General features: G+C 33.0%; 1 protein-coding gene across 3 annotated transcripts; it reads right to left on the bottom strand.

The window, feature by feature from the left end:
- Positions 1-3041: 3041 nt before the first annotated feature.
- Positions 3042-12720, bottom strand: LOC136223014 (exportin-T). Of its 3 annotated transcripts, XM_066010786.1 has the most exons (16): positions 10656-12718; positions 10484-10573; positions 10204-10293; positions 9677-9781; positions 9338-9397; positions 8339-8401; positions 8150-8245; positions 6406-6570; positions 5854-6027; positions 5680-5745; positions 5495-5593; positions 4077-4223; positions 3666-3849; positions 3541-3572; positions 3414-3454; positions 3042-3325 (listed from the first exon to the last, which is right to left on the bottom strand). In XM_066010786.1, the coding sequence occupies exons 1-13, from the start codon at positions 12369-12371 to the stop codon at positions 3760-3762; spliced, it is 2961 nt and encodes a 986-aa protein (XP_065866858.1). In that variant the 5' UTR covers positions 12372-12718; the 3' UTR covers positions 3042-3325; positions 3414-3454; positions 3541-3572; positions 3666-3759. The 3 variants fall into 3 exon arrangements, with proteins under 3 accessions (XP_065866858.1, XP_065866859.1, XP_065866857.1); XM_066010787.1 differs by having other exon boundaries at positions 3042-3454; positions 5680-5733; positions 10656-12720; XM_066010785.1 differs by having other exon boundaries at positions 3042-3454.
- Between the last annotated feature and the right edge of the window lie 1852 nt (positions 12721-14572).

The raw sequence follows: 14572 nt of genomic DNA, 5'->3' as shown, positions 1-14572 counted from the left end.
ATGAGAGGTTCTCCTTAGAGGTAAGAGCTTGAACGATTGATCTTCTTCATGGCAGGAAATTATTACCAGTAAATGGAGCATCGACTAATGAAAGTCTTGGATGATCAGAATGAGTATTTGGAAGAGTATTGTTAGAACTAGCAAAGGTATTTGTAAACTTCGTTTCATTCTCATCTCTCAGATTCTCATTGATATGAACCAAAAAAGTTCATATTTTAAGTACCTTAATGTCTTGTTTTATTAAGTAATTCAAGTGTTCATTGATAGATTCAAGTATTATACTTTCATTATGTGTTTTATTTTACTTTTCAGGTACTTAAGAAGGATTTAGGATAAACTTCTCCCTAAAAAATGCAAAGAAACCAAGCTTATGGAGAAAGCTGAAACTTCAGACTAGGCGAGCATGCAATTCTAGAATTGCTGAAAAATTACATGTCTTCACTAAAAGTCACATCCTTCCATCCAAATGTCATGTCTCTCTAGACGAGTGTCTCCATATTTAAAAGCACACAATTGCTGGAATTTTTCATGATATAATTACTTAGTTTAATCTAACATACAATATTCTTTTCATGATACATGTTTCATTTAAGTTCTTAATTGTTCTTTATAGTTAGGAATATGATCGAGAGACAATTACTTAACGAAATTTATGAAGAATTGATTATCTTTTATCATTAAAGAGATAAGAATAATAAGATAGTTGTCGTATGTTGATTATTTAACTAGCAATGTTTATGATTGATTAGTTGATTCAATAAGTGAGAACCGAGAATTGGTATCATCGTTTCATATTGCTAAGTAGTCTAATTTATGGCGAGAAAGTAAATTAGAAATATCAACAACTTAATTGTAATTGTTAAATTGAATAAGAATAATTAAACAAATCATTAAATTCTTATCATTTGACTCTAACTTATATTCAAGTGCATATTAAGTTTGATTTTTAGATTCAAGTAATTAGATTAGTTTTTGTTAGATAATTAACAATCTTCTTAAATTTAATTTTTGTAAACAAAAGAAACAGATTAAGTACTAGTGAGTAATAACTATTTTTTCTCGTGAGATCGATATCTTTTATTACTACAAGAAAACCGTGCACTTACGAAAATTTCTCAACATTCATATCTATTTCTTCTCACCATTACTCTGATACCATGCGAAAACTAAGAGGAGAAATTGAAAATGGAAACAAGAATAAAAAAACATAATTGATTGAATAACAATCTCATACATCTATTGTTTTCAGTACTGCAGAATCATCTCCTCTCATAGTTGTATCTCAGCATACCGATTGATTGATACTCTATCTTTGATTTTCTAGAGCATACTGCCAGCTTTGTTAATGCTAGACTAAGAAATATTTGTTGCTATTAATTCTATTGTTAACTGTTGTATAACCAATCTCTGTGATCATCTTTCAATATATTATTTAAATAGGATTCTTTGTGGTATAGTATTTTCTTATTTATATTATTCCTATTTCGATATAATTAGTTTTGACCCAAACAAAATTACTAGGAAAATTTTAAAAAAATCAATTTTGATGTAATTTTCAATTTTGGATTAAAAGTCAATTTAATTAGGTTATTGATTTCAGAAAATATAGCTGAAAATTAATATGATAATTCTTGGTAATGATGATTTTGATGTTTTGGTGAAAAGATGAGTCATGAAGAAAGGTACACATTTATAAATCAAATATATATGTAAATGCTTAGGGAAAAAGTAACTTGGTGAACACAAAACAATAGGATATAAGAAATAATTAAATAAATAAATAGGGGGTCAACTTATATAAATTAATTTGGCATGAAATTCAAATATCCTTACTTGACGGGTTAAGATCAAAGTTTCAAAGATATTCTAATCAAAGTCTCTCTTTGATCTACTTTATGTGACAACCATTTAACCTTTTCTTTCCATATTTGAGCTACACTTTTCATGACGACATCTTCTGACCTAAGCTTTTTTTTTTTATGCAATAATTTTTGCCAATGTGTGAAAAATCTGCCTTCGTATTTTCGGTCCAAATTAATAATAATAAATTTACTTGTCAAATGTATTTTCTTCATTTTTTTTTTCCATTTTTCCAATAAAAAAGAACTCTGAAATTAGCCAAAAAAAAAAAAAGATTAGTCTCTTAAACTTTCGGGATATCACAATAGTCTCATCAGCTTGCTTTAAATGTTTCGATAGTCTTCCCAACTTGTTTAATATAGTCAATTAATCTCTCGATTGCAACACAATAATTTATACACATAAAGTGTCACATGCCACTTGAAAGGATATTACATAATTCACAAAATGTAGGTCATAATATACTAAACATGTTATTATATAATTTACGAGTTTAGAAGACCAATCAAGTCATGAGTTCAATAGCGGATGATGTATTAAACTTTTATTTATTACAATTAATTTTAGGTTTAAGAGGAATCTTACATGAGATAAATTTGTCCGAAAACTCATTATCCTCTTTCGTTTTCTTTTTCTTAATTTTTTTCCTTTTTAGGCCAATATGGAATATCTATGTATTCCTTTAAAAGTAGAGGCATTCATCTATAGCTGTAATCATGATATATGGAAGATTCATGATTCCAAGTCTTCTCGAGACTTGGATACTATACTCTAGACAGATACAGTTTAACCCAGATCCAATTTAACCCATTGTGTTGACACCTAAATTTCTTGGACTAAATTAAATTGCCTACCAAAATAGGCTTAAATCACTATTTATCCCTGATTTGTCGATTTATTCAAAACATTGGTTTTTGGCCTCTTAGTAACATTTGACTCCTGACTTATTTAATGAACACTCATTTTTACTCCTAACCTATATTGGTTAATCATCCGACACCGTTTTAGCCTAGGATGGTACAAAGAAAAAATCAGATGTGCGGTCTTACATTTTGGTGGGGTACAATCAGCATCCCAAACCGCCAGAGATACATAGACACGGCTCTGCTACTCTGCCTCCATCTATGGGTCAAGTTAAAATCTCGTTTCACAAGTTTTGTTACCTAGATTCAATGTTGCTCTATGTACGTAATCTGAGCCCAAAATTACTCCAAGTTAAAAACATTAATCACAAAATTTTACATTTTCTTACATTAAGGTATATCTGCACTTCCTAAAAAAAATATTTAAAAAAAAACATATTTGGACCTTAAAAACACTATCAATAACATGGATTTATCACCTAAAAGGGAAATAATTAAATTCTGAGAACACAACAACATTTGCATTTTGCTTCACTTTCTTTTCCCCACATGGCCCAACCAAAAAACTCTAGCCATTCTACTTTTGAAACCTTCCTTGGTAACTACATGTGATTTTTATACAACCACAAAAAAAATTAATCAACTATTTGCTCAGAAAATAAAATAATTGGTGCATTTCTTCAAACCAACCTGCTGCCACCATAGAAAGCTTGTTGCCGGAAAATATACAGCTGCAATACAAAATAGCAGAACAAAATCATATCCATGAATACTGTTTGAAAGAAAGAAAAAAATCAAATATGATTCCAAGATATACCTCGAGATAAATATGATATATACACAGAAATCCTGCAACATTGAATTGTTTGAGCATTATACATGCATTAAAAATAGTTCAATGATATAATAAATAACATAAAACTTTATAGGTTATTTACACACCTTTGCAAAACCAGACTGGATTGCCACATAAAACAGAGAATTCACCAGAATTCTAGGCAAAATACAACATAACACAGTTTGATCTTTAATCCTGCTATCGGAAGACAAGGCTTCCGTTCTGTTGGAGCCTCAAATTTTCAATCAGCGACTGATAAAATGATTTCAATCCCTTGAAATCGCTACCCTGCATTCACAAACATCAATATGTCCGAAATTAGAGCAATCTTTGTACCGAATTTTTGCAAGGAGGGTTTCCCCCAGCAAACTCCAAGATGCTACTGTTGTAAGGAAACCAAGATACCGATAACAAATTATAGAATATGCATAGAATAAGATCTCCAGGATCAAATCAAGTATTACGCATACAAGCACTCCAGGGCACAAAGAAACAAAAGGACCTGAATCTTTTACCTGCAACTTTTGGCAGTATTGTTGTGCCAAATCTTGAGGACAATGTGCGGATGGTAATCCTTTAGATAACAAATGCATTAGGAAAGCATCACCAAACTTCTCATACATGACCTTCTGTGCTTGTACAATTTCTCCAAACAAAACAAGCTGCCCACAAAGAACCAGACAGAAATTTTAGCACTCTGATTAAAACCAACAGGCTAAACAAATACAAAATTCGTCTAGTAATCTTAAGGTATTCTCGGAGAAGTTTCTTAACCCGACATAGATGGGAGAGAATAAATTAAGATAATGATGCTGTGCAAGTACCAAGCCAAAATGATAGCACAACACTTGAGCCCTTACAACTATACTAAGGAAGGATTTTCACTACTCGAACCAATTGGTAATTTAAATTTCTTACTAAACTTCACAGATACAATCATGAAGCATCACATCCGTTTTATTTTAATTTTAGGAAACCATCAAGAAAATATCACCAATGATTTCTTAGCTTAACAGGTATCAGACTGATAAGCAGTTGGACTGGACAAAAGGTTCTTATTGCTAATTTTTCCATACATCCACATCAACTCTCTAAGTTCTCTTCCTGACTGCATTGACATTTAGGAAAACAATAAATGGACAGTCTACCATAGCAAACTTATTATAACTAAATAAATTGAAAATTGAAAGGTTTTGCTCACTGTTGTTAGAATCTTACGATTCACCATTCGAATTCAGCTCTATTTTGAGCCGAATCTATAAGGTGAATCTACATTGTAACAGAATCTTATGATGCGATTCGAATCATACCATTTGATTCAATTCAGCTCTATTTCGAGTCAGATCTTCATCATTGTTCATCAAAAACTTCAACAACACTAACTACTAAATCCACTATCATTTAGTCCCATTGTTATTTTTCAAGTTATCAACCCAAACTAGTTTCATTCCATCGTTATCAAATTGACAACAAGACAAAAAAAAAGTGTCAGAAGCTGGAACTCTCCATCTTCACTAAGTTATTAAACAGAGTCCGATTTGTGAATTAGTTTTATTAGGATTTGAATTGCAAGTATTTGATTGATATGATTTCTTTTTTGACATTAAAATTGCATTTCTAAACTAATATCCAAAAATATTTTTAGTTCAACATGGTAAATATTTTATTTTTTACAATATTATGAATTTGAACAGAATCTTATGTTCAGTCAATTCCTCGCTCTAAACCTTATTTACCACAATTAGTGATGACCTTACCCAAAGAGCAGAGAGAATAAAATTTATCACTTGATTATACACCTTCCATGATTATTAAAACATCAACTGGTATTTTTACATCAGATCAGCATCTTGCAATTTGTCAGTTGGTACATCTAAAGTGAATCAACAAAAAAAGGTGTAAAATACATAAAATCTATTTGCACATTACTCACAGTATTTGCATCTTGGAACTCAAAGGATTTATCAAGCACACTATACAGACAACAATTCGTCCCAAAAGCCTCGATTACAAAACTCTGGAAACCAGGTACCTGAATATGTTTTAAGTCCATTAGAGCGATAATCCTCAAAAGAGAAGACTAGTAAGGATTGATTAGATATTAAAGAGTATACAAACCTTCTCTTCACCACAAGGTTTGGCGCACCAATCCTTTATTAATCTTGTGAATATCTGTACACATGCCTGAATTACAGAGCAGACAGATGTAACATATACAAAACCATTGTAACAATCCAGACTACCTAAGACTCATGCTACTTAAAGTTAGATTTTGAAGGGCGCAGAACATACCTTTCTTACAGTAATATCCTTGTGATTACAAGCTGTGTTCAGTAACATGTGCATCAATGAATCCAAAAATCCCCTGCTCTTGGGTGAAAGGAAGACAGAAGATAGATCATGTGTAGCTATCACATGAAGGAATGTGTACAATGTTTTCTGAAGCTCTTGTAATTCACGGATTTCCTGCAAAACCAAGACAATTAATACATCAATAAATAGACTTAGAGAAAAAATGAACTATAAATGGAAATCTCCGTATAAAATAAATATAATGTAATATTGATAAATAACATACTTTATACTTCAACAATGCATGTTCAGGAAAAAAAAATACCATGCTTTTTTTTTCTTAATTTGGAGCATTTTTGCCAATTTTAGAGATTGTGGGGATTGAGCCCATACCCCCGCATTCCTTTTTGGAGTGTGGTAGCCACCAAGTTATTGAACATTAAGCATAGATAATGTTTAGCAAACCATATCAAAAACAAAAAAGCTAGCAGGAGATCCCCGTTCACTATTCCTCATGAATCTAGAAACGAAATTGAATTTACTTTTTCATACCTCGGTATTGCTTCCAGGTCCTGAAGGAAATCCATTCTTTGGTAGAACACTTAAAACCCTGCCAGCAATGGCTGGAAAAACTTCCTCCACTATGTCACGAACAGAGATGTTGAATTTGCAAATAAGTTGATTGAGGAGCAAAAGAAAACCAACCATTTCCTTTGGCTGCAACAGAACAACATATTCCATAATTAACGAAAAGTACATGACAAATTCCTCCAAAGCTCAGCCACTAACTTGAATAAAAGGCAACACTTCCACCAAGACAAATGGTCCTTGGAGAAGGTTCTTCAAAACGCAGAACCAGAATATTAAAGCATCCATAAATACAGAAAGCAAGGACAACAAATAACAGGAGCATAGATGACCCTTGACTGTTAAGCTTGATCCACTCTAAGAAGAGTTTCAAATTGCTTTCAGCAAAGAATCTAAAATTCAAAAGAACAAAAGTCTTATATACTTTGAAGAATCAGTACCCAAGAAAAATCATAAAACTATAAAAAGAAGCATTGCATGTCAAATTAGTAGCAGAAGCAACTTTTACATGCAGAAAGTTAAGCTGCACTGCAGGGGGATAGAGTATAAAGTACCATAAGAGTGACAAGAACGAAATTTCATGAGCTTCCATGACCAAACAAAGCTAAAGATGTGTATATGATGCATACCAACCCTGGAGGTCAGACTACGAATGGTGCCTCAGTTGCACATTACAAGATGAACTCTAAAATTTAACCTTTTATAAGCCACAAAACCCCAATAGATGCTACTTGAAGGGAGCCTTTGACCGCTTACACTTCCCATGCAAGGCCGCAAGAGCTCCAAAGTATTACTGTTACGGATTAGAATATTCCTAAATTAGTTTAATTCTCATTAGGAGACTTTATTTAATTCCTAAAATAGTTTTATTTCTATATTAGTTTATTGTCATTAGGAGACTGATTTAGTTTATTTAATTCCTATATTATAGGATACCTATTTATGATGGGATTCCTATTTTTTCTTGAACTTGTCCTATTTGGTGGACAAAAGGAATGAATAAAAACAATCAGAATTTTATTGTTAACCTAGATTGGAGCTCTCACTTAACAAGGTCCAAGGTTTGAGTCTCCCTTTGACGAGCTGAAAACTATTCAAAATAGGTCAACCAAGAAATAATATCAAAGAGAAAAGGCAGCTCCTGCAGCTAGACTTTTCAGTTAATCGCCCTGAGACAAGATCCATGGCTAGAGAACATTACAATTACACATTTCATGAACCTAAAGTAAAGGTTCCCTGAAAGATCATTTGCTCTGCCTCCCATAGACTATATTAAGGGTGGCGCAAAGCAAAAACAGGGTTCGCTTCAAGCTGCAAACTTCTATACCCCCAAAATTGGCCGCAATATGTTAAAAGACATTGTTGAAAATGATAGTCTGTCTAAAAGATTTAAATGATGACAATTTTCCTTCCTCTCATGTCGAAAATTCAACTCAAGATCTGCCGCTTAGTCATACACAGCTTTAACTTTTAGAGGAAAGAATACTAATGGCTCTTGGACCAGACAGACCTCTACGCCTAAGCCCTCTGAAGACAATTGAGCACATTAGGGATCCACCACAAACAATTCACCAGCTGCAGGGTGAGACAGGGCATAGAACTCATTCCATTATCATGACAAAGTCCATTCAGTGATACTTGGATAATAGAATAAATTTTATTTCTGATATAAATTATAGATGTACTTGACAGGGATCTCTTACTGTACCTCAGATTCTGCAAGCAATTGTTCCAATGCCTTCGGAAGATAAGGAAATACCGATGCTCCTAACGTGTCCACCATCCGATGTATGAAGGATGTCACCTGGATACCATGAATTCTAGGTTTAGGCAACATGTATAATGCCGCTAATATATCAAATCTGAATTTTCTCATGGCTCCATGTTTATAACTTACCTTGCTCCGGAGAGGCTCAATCTTTGGAAAAACAACAAGTATTTGCAGAAGAATATCCAGTGTCTGGATAGCAAAGTGATGTAATAAAAAATTAACACAAAGATTATAGAGATAAAACCATTTGCAGTAACAGATGCTAGCTTTATGACTTGTCATCAGAATCACAAGATATTGATCAATAGATTATGGAACTTGAATCAAATTTTTAGAGACAAGGAAGAAAAGGTAGCAATAATTCCAGGAAGACATTTATGACATCATTTTAAGGGAGCTAAGAAATTCTATGGTGGTGGAACAGTCCAATGGACACTACCAATGAAAAACACCAAGTACACAAATACATGAAAACTATTGATATTAAGAAATAAAAGGATGCACATCACTTTGTTAGCAGTCGGATCCATTGGATACCAAAGGAAGCCCCAGGTCCAGAGTTCAAAACCACCACCTCCTTTTCCAATTTCATTATGTCAGATATTAATATGAAGTGGACCTTTAACTATTAGCTCAAGCTTTTAGTTCAATTGGTTCCATGACATGGTATCAGAGCCAGCGTGACCAAGTGGTCCAGAGTTCGATTCCTGGCAGCCCCATTTGTTGAGTTATTTGCAGGACATGGTAATGTGGGCCTGTGTTGTGCACGCTTCAAGCCCAGTGGGCATTCGCTTGTGGGGGTGTGTCAGATATTAATATGAAGTGGACTTCTAACTATCAGCTTGAGCTTTTAGTTCAATTGGTTCCATGACACATTAAAAAAAAAAAAAAAAATGATGTATGCCATTGCCAATCCATAACAATGAAAATGGTGAAATATCATAAACAACAATCAACAAAACAATGTACTAGCAGAAGTCTTTGTCATAAAAAGATGAAAATACTATAAAGATTGAGTCGCATAATTGTAAACTCCTCAGATTTTACAATTTCAGATGCATACACAAAATCCAATAGGTAGCACGTTGCACATAAAACATAAAATGAAGGACATCCAGCACTAACCTGCTTAAACATGAGACCTATTGCAGGACGGCTAGCGGTTACAAGGCGTTCACTAAACCCCTGTATAAGGAATTGAAATTGTGAGGACACTGCATTTATATGCAATCAACTCTCCAATGAACAATTAAAGAAAAAAAATTATCTCCTGTAACAAGTACAAACCAACAGAACCTAAAAATAGAAGGTTATTATGGTAAGCCAACCATGACAAATCTATCAAACTGAAATTATAATTAGCTGTTCAGTAAATAGTTGAAAACTGTTTTGAATCTTATCTAAATAAAAAGAAAACTTGGCTAAAAGGAAAAGCTGAATAGAACATCAGACAGGAAAAGGAACCTTGCTAAGTGCATTAATCGCCATGATTATTTGTTGAATAATTACGATTTTAGCTGGAGACTCCTCTGAACTTTGCACTTTGGCATTCATAAGCAAAATCTCAACCTGTATAACACAACGAATTCAGAATTCAAAAAATACAAATGTGCAAGCTATTTTTTGGAATTGTATATGACATATTCTTCATGTACAACTTTATGCAAATGTAGTAAGTATTTGTCTCTGGAAAACAATTAAATTTCTAACTGGTCCATTTTCATTTACTATATATTCTTCATTGATCATTTTGTGCAAATGCAATAAGCATTATATTTGGAAAACACTAATAAAGTTCTAACTGATTTAATTTAATGACTAGAAGGTAATAAGGTATGAATTAAAAAAAAAAAAAATTCTAACTGGTTTAGTTTAATATACTAGAAGGTATAATAAATTTCTAAATGGTTTAATTTAATACACTAGAAGGTAAATGAGTAAGGAAAGAATGGCAAACAATGAAGTTTCTAGAAACTAAAGCCAGGTTTAACCTGGTGACAAAGAGGAGTTAGCAGTGAAGAAAGATAATCAGCTTGTTTTTCCAGAGGTACATCTTCCATACCAATCAGCAAACCAATCGCCTGCAAGTAGTCAACATAACCATTAAAACAAATGAACACTATCACAGAAATTTGTACAACTTGAAAAGTGCCCCAACATAAGCATATTTCTTGTATAAGTATATCCCTAAATTTAATTTGCCTCTACATTATATTCCATTTGCAGGTTAAAAAGCAAAAAGGAAAAAGGTTAGAGGAAGCAAGAAGGGACCTCAAAAATATGGCTACCGTCTTCAGATCCTGAAAATTCATTTACTGTATAATCCATACTTGTAAACCGAGCAACTGTATCTTGGAGGCTCTGTCAAGTTACAGCAACAAATAAGAAATCACCGAAATTAACAAAAAGTTACTACAAAGCAAACAGATGATTTGCTCAGTACCTGCAAAATTGTCTCTATAAAAGGAACAAGCTTTGCTTTTAGTAATTTTACAACCCTCATGAACAAATAACTTGCTCTACGGCTCACATGGGCGTTTTGATGGCGTATTCCTCTCTCATCCAGAAATGCAGCAAGAACCATGGGAACATATTGTGTGTTCTCCTGAACATACTTCATATATCTAGTCATTGTCTCCAAATATACAAGCGCAACTAGCCTCTTAGAATGGCATGGAAACCTTGTTGAAAGCAGCATTGACACTAATTCACCCAACAACCCACTTCCAGTTCTCAAGGCTTCATCACTTAATGATTCTCCAAGCGCATACAAAAGAGAAAGTGCAGCTTCCACCTCTTCAACATTACTTTCTGATCTTGAGGAAACAGAGTTAACTAGAGAATTTCTTATGAATACTTGGGTAACCTCAGGAGCCATACGACCCACACTGCGAAGTAACACAAATAAATCCTTTCTAAATTCATTCATTCTATCTTCCTCTTCTCTTCCAATCTTATCCAACATATCAAGATTATCCCGATACATAGGATCGTAACAAATTTGTGAGCGAATGACTTCCAATATCTGACCCACATAGTGCACTTGTTTCTCTCTCAAAGGAGAAAAGCTTTTCATGGTAGCAACATAACCTGAAAGAAATTGTACAATGCTAAATGCAGTGTCCACCTCACAGTTCTGCATTACATAAAAAACTGAGGGCAAGACCTCATTCAAAAGATCAAGTGAAGCCCCCTTAGCATCCTCAGTAGTCACGCGTTTATAGCACTCCAAAATCTCCACAGCGTACCCTGTAACCAATGCAGCTATTTTTGATGTTAGCTCAGAGTCACTATCCCCAGTTACTAACGGAAAAACTCTACTTATCTGAAGACTCTGTAACATTGTTAACTTGGATTGAGGATCCATCCTCTTAGAAACTGCAGCCAAGACGCACCCAGCTGCTGCACCCCGAAGTTGCTCAAATTCTCCATCAAGCAACACCAACTCAAACAACAATGGCATAAATGCATCATTCACAATCAACCCAATATCAATCCATGAAATATACCTCCTCGATGAATCTAACACACTTGAACAGAGTTCAGCATCAGACTTTCTATACATAGATACAATGTCATACCATGCTCTTACTATCTGGCCTATACATTGCTGTCTCATTGCATCCTTAACCCGAGTAGCAACCCCCAAATCCTCTGTTGTCCGAGGGTAATCTAAACTAATCAATTCATCATCAAGTGCATTCAGAACCCGACAGAACATATCAATAACTATAGGTCCTTTACTTAGATAAGGCAAAAAATCAACAAACACCGAAGACCAAATTAAAGGGTACTCAAAATAAATGAAAGTAACCAAAACCTGAGCAAGCTTGTTTTTTATAAATGCAGGACCCTCTAAAACCTTGGCAGCATTGCTATCGTCAAAACAGCACAAAGCAAACACTGATTTTCTAACAAAATTCTTCTCCTCTGAACTCAATAAAGCATAATTAACCCTAATCACCTCATGTAAAGTCTGTAAACACCAAAACTGAACTTGGACGATGTTGCAAAAACACAATTTATCGATACATATCCTACATATTGCAGGGGTTTCCTTAATTTGCTGACAGTAAGAAACTGCTTGTGATTTGAGCGATGAACCTATGTTGCCCGATTCATCAAAACTTATTAGTATTGCTTTTTCGATATCATCCATTGCTTATTTAACCAGTTAAACAGAAAACCCGATAAAGTAATTTTGATCCTTACTCTTTAAGATAGCTTACTTCAATAAATACTTGAAGGGGCTTAATTTATTTCCTGCTCTGGGGTTTAAGGGTTTAGAAAATGCTTACCTCTTAAGGTGAATTGGCAGATCTTTAAATAATGTGTTTGAGATTTGTGGAACTAAAAGGGCTAGGGTTTTTTAGCGTTGCGGACGGAGAAAAGAGAAAGAATAAGAGACAAACCCTAAGGGGACGTATTTGGATTGTGGTTTATTTATAGTTTAGCGACTTGACAGAGGAGGAAAATAGGTGGAACCGGTAAATGAAGAAGACGAGAGGTAGAAGAAGAGAGGCGTCTTTCTGCGATGTTGAATTACCTTATTGCCCTTCTCCATTTAAATAAAGTATAGGGCAAGTGTGACTCTTGTAGGTTTAATATAAAAAAAAAAAAAAATATCAATTTGGGCCTTTTGATAACGGAACGTGACACGTTATTCATATTACTCAGTTAAGTTCTGATTTCTCTCCGTGTATAATTGATAGAACTTAACAGAGTAATATAATATAAATAATGTGTCACGTTCTAGAACTTAATATAATATAAATAATGTGTCACGTTCTATTATCAAACGGCCTAAATTGATACCTTTTTTAAAGATTAAATCTATATTGATGTTATTTTGTACGTATAGTCTAAATAAATGGAAAAGTTGGATAATTATAACTACTAAAAAGAATATGATATTTCTAAAAAAAAAATGGCACTTATTATTCTCAATGTTTTTTTTACACATAAAGTTGAAGGGCATTTTTATTTCATGTTACATTTGATGGTCTAACACAATATCATTTTTTCAATAAATAATCGCTTCTACAACATAACCGTTGAAGCTGCGTGAAGTTCACGCAGTTAGATGAGATTTTGAAATCTATATCTGACGTCGTAATTCGTAGAATTACAAGCGTATTCCGTTACAACCGTTTCTAATTGACAACATGTTTATCACTATTAATTAACTGCTATGTAGACTTATGTTCTCAGTTAGAGCAAATGATTTGATTCTACTATAAATATAAGGTACATAATATATTAAAAGATATAATCCATTTTCTTTATTCACCTAAGCTTTGCATACTACTAAGTAGTTTTTCTTTTTACTAACATAGACATTGGAGTGAGATTGTCAATCTTCTACCCCTCCTTGATCAATAAGAATCTCATCAAATTCGGCTCAAATTATATCATATAAAATGCATATAATAATTTTTAAAATAATAATTAACATAAAATTTATTATACATACTCAACCGATATAATTATTTAGGGAAAGTAATGACTTGAAATAAATTATCTTTAAATATATAAAATAAAATATTTAAACGTTGGAGAAAAATATTTTCTAATTTTAAGATTATAATAAAAAAATTAAAAGTATTTTCTAATTTTAATATTATTATAAAAGTAATATTTATACCAATTAAAATTGGTTTGAGTGGTTAAAGGTTTCAAGTCGCTTAAATTAGATCTTGAGTTCGAAATCGGAATAAACATTTACTAATTTCGTTTGGTTTAATCGTGAATCGTTTTTTTCTTTGAAAAAGTGTATATTTATTTTATATATATAAAAATTGAAATTAACCATAATTTTTATAATACAATTTTTTTTTTAAAAAATCAATGTTTGAAATGCTTGGTACAATATTAAAAAAGCTGCTGGTAAATAGAATTTTGTCCAATTTACTTTCTTAAACAGGGGTTAAAGATTAATTAAGCAAAAAAAATAAGTTTCCTTTAAATAATTCCAAAGTAGGCGACTAGGCGGCGATGCAGTCTAGATTTGTAGCATATGAGTTAATTATCACCTAGTCTACCTACGACGCCATTCGTCTAAATTTAAAGCAACATATATTGATACTGAGTTTCATGTCACATGCTCATGCTGCTCACTAAATTTTATTCACTGCCCTAAATATTCTGTTCCTTAATCGGTTTAGTATTATTTCCTCCTTTCACCGCCTCTTTTGCTCCTTTTTCGGTATTTTATTAGCTTCTAAAATATTAGGTTAATACACATATTTGTCTTTGTGTTTTCACGGAAAAACAGATTTACCCTTAAATCAAATAAACCCACAAAATTATTCTTGAATTTTTCATAAACCTGCAATTATACCCTAATCTGACGGAGCTGCT

Source organism: Euphorbia lathyris, chromosome 3, assembly GCF_963576675.1.
Source record: "Euphorbia lathyris chromosome 3, ddEupLath1.1, whole genome shotgun sequence".
Taxonomy (NCBI): Eukaryota; Viridiplantae; Streptophyta; class Magnoliopsida; order Malpighiales; family Euphorbiaceae; genus Euphorbia; species Euphorbia lathyris.
This window is presented reverse-complemented; position numbering and strand designations above follow the sequence as displayed.

Bases quoted from the DNA above. Each gene is read 5' to 3' on its own strand.
- LOC136223014 (XM_066010785.1), bottom strand. From the start codon at position 12,371: ATGGATGATATCGAAAAAGCAATACTAATAAGTTTTGATGAATCGGGC. The intron at 10,294-10,483 runs GTCCCTTCTTGC...GACTACTTGCAG, and splicing joins ACGGTAGCCATATTTTTGAG to GCGATTGGTTTGCTGATTGG. The intron at 6,028-6,405 runs GTATGAAAAAGT...TTGGTTTTGCAG, and splicing joins GACCTGGAAGCAATACCGAG to GAAATCCGTGAATTACAAGA.